The 5,033-nt window shown below is 36.4% G+C and overlaps 1 protein-coding gene across 2 annotated transcripts; it reads right to left on the bottom strand.

Moving 5' to 3' along the window:
* On the bottom strand, positions 1-4,763 carry LOC126598486 (cytokinin riboside 5'-monophosphate phosphoribohydrolase LOG7). 2 transcript variants are annotated; one of them, XM_050264851.1, is made up of 7 exons: positions 4,495-4,763; positions 3,216-3,313; positions 2,480-2,510; positions 2,278-2,377; positions 1,965-2,035; positions 1,073-1,216; positions 1-377 (listed from the first exon to the last, which is right to left on the bottom strand). In XM_050264851.1, exons 1-7 carry the CDS (start codon positions 4,600-4,602, stop codon positions 282-284), a joined length of 648 nt encoding a protein of 215 aa, XP_050120808.1. In that variant the 5' UTR covers positions 4,603-4,763; the 3' UTR covers positions 1-281. The 2 variants fall into 2 exon arrangements, with proteins under 2 accessions (XP_050120808.1, XP_050120807.1); XM_050264850.1 differs by lacking the exon at positions 4,495-4,763 and adding an exon at positions 4,147-4,381.
* Between the last annotated feature and the right edge of the window lie 270 nt (positions 4,764-5,033).

Raw genomic sequence — 5,033 nt, forward strand, 5'->3', positions numbered from 1 at the left:
TAGCTAGCCAAGAAGAAACTTGAATTGATTCCTTCAGAGTTTTACAAAAAGGGCAGGCATTTCCTTCATTTTCTAATTTTTTTTTCCTTTTTATCTTCGAACAAAATATATTATAAGAGGACTTTGAGAGAGTTTCTGGGTTCAGCTACAAATACAAAAACCCAAAGTTCCTATGCTGCTGCTGCCGCTGATGATGTACGGTGTCATACCGTATATTAACCGTATATACTGTGAAACCAAAACGCAAAAAAAAAGACTTGCATGATCAATCGAGCAACACATCACGTGGCCACTCCTGGTTCAGATACATAGCTTATTCTGTCCACCTCTTCCCACACCAACTTTGATGTTACTTCATCGTGTTCTGGTACATATTCCTGAGGCCAAAAAACCAAAACATATCATTAAGTAAAATTGTAAATTACGGTGTAAATTAAGGTGTAGTTAATTAACAAAAAGGGTTAGTTCGTACAAATCTTCCCTGATGAAACTATACGAAAATACATTTTCTTTCGGTAACGTGGAAGGCTCAAGCACAACTACAAAAACTAAGCAACAACTGATCTTTCCGACAAACCCTTGGTAAATCTTCTAACAAATCTAAACCTAGGTATTGATAATAGCCAACTTTAGTTGAGAAACCCAATTGCATGCAACCGGTGACAAGAACGCCTTTTCCCAACCCAGCATTGTCGCCAAGGTCAGCCGGATAGGGTTGGGAAGGACCCATATTTTCAACCAGATTGAACCGGACCAACCCATAAGCATGATGTTATAATGTGTAAAAAAATGGTTCTCATTTTATTGTACAAAGGAAATTTCTCCATTTTTGGTTATATAAAAAATCTAAGCTAAAAGTCTACGTTGTCCAGACCATCCTTATATTGCTGAGGTCAGCACATGCATAGGATCAGTGGGAATCCATGAGCATCAATGTGGCATAGTTTGAACACTACAAGGACTTGGAGTGTACAATCCGTAACACATGAATCAGGCCCGTTAATATTTATCTTGATGATCATATTCTATTCTATGATGCATATGATATGATGAAAAGAGGCACGAAGCATACCTCCAGTTGTCTGACCAATTGCTTGGCTGTTGGAGCAGACACGATAATGTGACGTGCAGTAGGAGAAATAAAGCCTTCATCAACGGCCTTATCGATGAAACACAACAACGAATTGTAGTAACCGTCCACATTCAAAAGCCCCACCTACAAAAAAACAAGTAATTCTCACTTAATTATTTAATCAATCAACCAATTAATTAATAATATCCAACTTCAAACATCCATTTAATCTCCATATTATATGAATGTTGTTCATATGTCCTCATTGTCTTGTGACCAACAACACCCTTCTTTGACCAACAACCTCTCTTTTTTTAAACCTAAAAAGATAAGAAATGAGAGGCCTTCTCCCATTCAAACGGAGATCCTCCAACTAATCAAACCACCTAATCTTATGCTATCTTTCCATGTGAATTAGAATTAAGTACCACATGCATTGATTCTCTATATCAAACTTTCTCATACATCCATACCACGCAATTAGATTGACTCACATCATCACAATATCATCTCCCTTCAGCTTTGCTAGCTTAATTTGTATGGAATTATAGATGAGAGAGAGAGAGAGAGAGAGAGAGAGTCGTGTACTTAGAAACATGATAAATTAATTAATCATAGACATATGATAGACTTATTTAGTCATGGAGACAAGAGACATGATAAAATATTCTTCAATATGAAGAAAATGATTGTTAATTAGTGTTTAATAGAAAATTTGAGGATATCAACAACAACTATCCACAACATCGTAACCACATTTGAACAAACAAGAAACATGGCATCATGTGAGGGATTGCTTTCTTGTAAAGTTTTGAATGATTTATAAAATTATTTTTGACATTCAAAACCCTTGTATAGAAAGGGGTGGATAAATATTAAGAGCATTTCTTACAGGTTTGCGGTGGATTCCAAGCTGAGCCCAGGTAATGACTTCCAGCAATTCTTCAAGGGTACCATAGCCACCTGAACATATTAATTTCAATTAAAGGGTTTTACAAAACAATTGAGAGTTGATTTGGATAATGGTTCACAACTTCACATGCACATGGATGGCTTTCAACCCTTGAACCATGTAAAATCAGAGTAAGATCAACATACATCAACATTTAACAATCACCCATGCACACGAGGAAGACAAACTTTAACATTCATTAACATAAATAATGACATTTGTGACACGTCCGGTTCATGGATCAAAACCATACCAGGGAGGGCAATAAAAGCATCAGCTTGACGGGCCATCTCGGCTTTCCTTTGGTGCATATCTGAGACAGTTCTCACTTCTCCAACAGTTTCACCAGTTATCTACAATAATTTAATCAAATCACATTATTAATTAATCATTTAGAGATCAGCAAAACCCAAAGTGATCACTTAAAACCAGCACATTTAAGTTTTTAAATGTACCTCTCTAGGCATTAGGGTCCTTGGAATAACTCTGCAAAAACAGCACATCAACATATATTTATCAGCAAACTGTTATATATTAACAAAAGAATTTACAAAAAGTTTCACATGGGCGAATAGACATGTACTTGAAAATTAACTGATCAAATATTTAGCAAGAGGCATTGACCATACTAATTTTCTGGGGTTGTGTTTTATAGAACGTGTTTAAAGTTTTAGCAGACCAAGAGCTCTTACATAACAGGGAAAGCAGGCTTTTCACAAAATGCAATCACTTCCTCTAAAAGTCTCCATACTTTTACTAAATAGCTTTTCCAGTTCTATAAATCTTTCTAACTGGAAGCTCCAGAGGGAACTGACATTGTAAGAACTTAAAAGGAGGTCAACTTTCAGGCTTACTTTAGATCACATTAATTTAAGTGGTTTCGAACCATGTTCACAATGTCTAGAAGACACAATAATTTTCCATAAATATGTGAACCTTTTTGTCCCAATAAGAAAAATAGAGGACAAGGGAATGCACAAATTTAATTATATAATATGGGGGAGCATTTGATCCTAGATTCCTATGTTGTCTGCCTTTGTGAACCCAGTTAATTAACATATAACTGGGACTAATTTTGCATGGTATGGTTCAATTCAATAGAAAATAAGAATGTAACCAATTTGGCCAATCATTTCATTAGGGTAACCTATGCGTGTGGTGTGTGTACGAGTGAGAGAGAGAACTACAAACCCTAGGACATGGCGCCCGCCATCATGAACTGCCTGAGAAACAAGACCCATCAATCCCACGCTTCCACCACCATAGACCAGATCAATCCTTCTCTCCACCTTCAAAACACATCGAAATTCAAAACATCAACACGTGTCAGAAACCGAGTTCATCATAAAATATAAAAAAATAGAAGTGCATGATTTGATTGAAACAAACTAGAAGAGATAGCAGCAACAATAAGTAATGGAGGCAGATTGTCGAGTGCCATTCATATTCTTTTTTATTTTTCTCTTCTATTTCACAATTAAATCAAATTAATATTTTATATTAATTTTTTTATAAAAATAATAAAATGAAAACAATAAGAATATAAAATATTATCGTGACTTAACCGTGACCACACAAATACAAGAGAACGGAAAAGACACTCAAACGAGAGGGCAGACAATCTGCCTCCGTAAGTAATAGTATGTTTCAGTGGATGGAATGAATGAATGAATAAAACCCTAGCTAGCTAAAAGAGGCTATTGAGTGAAAATTAATTATTTAAAATTTTTAAATCATGTGTGTATATATATATTTCTTGTCATGGAACCCCATAAACAAAAATCATGGAGATGAGGTTCAGTCATGGAAGCTTGTGAACACGCTTAAAAGAGTCATGATACCGAGAGAGCACGTTTGGTTCCCTCCTGGCCTGGAGAGAAAGAATTAATTAAAATCAAAACTCAGATCATGCAAGAAAGCTGCTTAACTGACAGCCAGTTTACAGCTTGCACTCTCCTTCCTCCCTCTCTCTCTCATGCCAAACATAAACCCTAATCAGGATCAATGCTAGCTAGCTCCAGATCTTGAACAATCATAAGCCCACGTTGAACGCTTGTTTGGTTGCAACACGCTACCCTCCACACCCCCCCCCCCCCACACTACTTGAGAAATAGAAGCAAACCTTGGACCTGAAATCAACCAAGTTGGCCAGAGCAGTGTCCTTCCGCTCTAAACCCAAGTTTGTATCCCCATTCCCTTAGTTTGCTTCTGTTTCTTCTTATGAAAATCAAAGAAACTATGGCTTTTCTGAATCCCAGGAGTAGAATCGTTTGCAGAAAACCAACATAGATTAATTTGGCATATATGCACATATATACGATTAAACAATTTCAGGAAACATTCTTTTGGTGATGAAACGTTCCAATTTGTGCGGGAATTTTGGAACCTGAAAGGATGAATATATAGGACGAACAAAAAATATAAAAGAAATTGAAAGATAAATTATAAAAATGAATTGAACGTTGTTTACCAGCTCCTTCCCAAGTTCGACAGCAGCTTCTTGGTAGCTGGCTTTCTTCCCTGAACTGCTACCACAGAAAACACAAATCCTATTGAATCTCGACTTTGTCTCTTCCATCTCTCTCTCTCTCTCTTTCTCTCTCTCTCTCTCTCTCTGTGATCTCAGAGAGAATAATGATAATGATCTTCTGAGCAAGTGAGGGAGGGGGACGGATGGTTGGGAATGAAAACAAAGTGAGTATTTGTTTATATGGGAAGAATATATAACGCCTTTGGCCAAGTAATTGACATATATATTTGTATATATATATAGGCATAGGACTCTGTAGAGTCTAGAGCACTCAATTTCCCATTTGGAAGGTTGAATAAATATTAAATGTACTGAGGAATATTTTAATAGAATTGTAGAAAGTTGTTTTTCCAAGGGAGGAAAAAAAAATTCAATCCGATGGGAATTTAGTAATAAGTTGGAGTAGTGATTCCATGCTTCGCATCGTCAGTTTGGGCATTACGGTTTTGGGTAATTAGGCGTGCCATATGATCAGCATT

Source organism: Malus sylvestris, chromosome 14 (assembly GCF_916048215.2).
Source record: "Malus sylvestris chromosome 14, drMalSylv7.2, whole genome shotgun sequence".
NCBI lineage: Eukaryota > Viridiplantae > Streptophyta > Magnoliopsida > Rosales > Rosaceae > Malus > Malus sylvestris.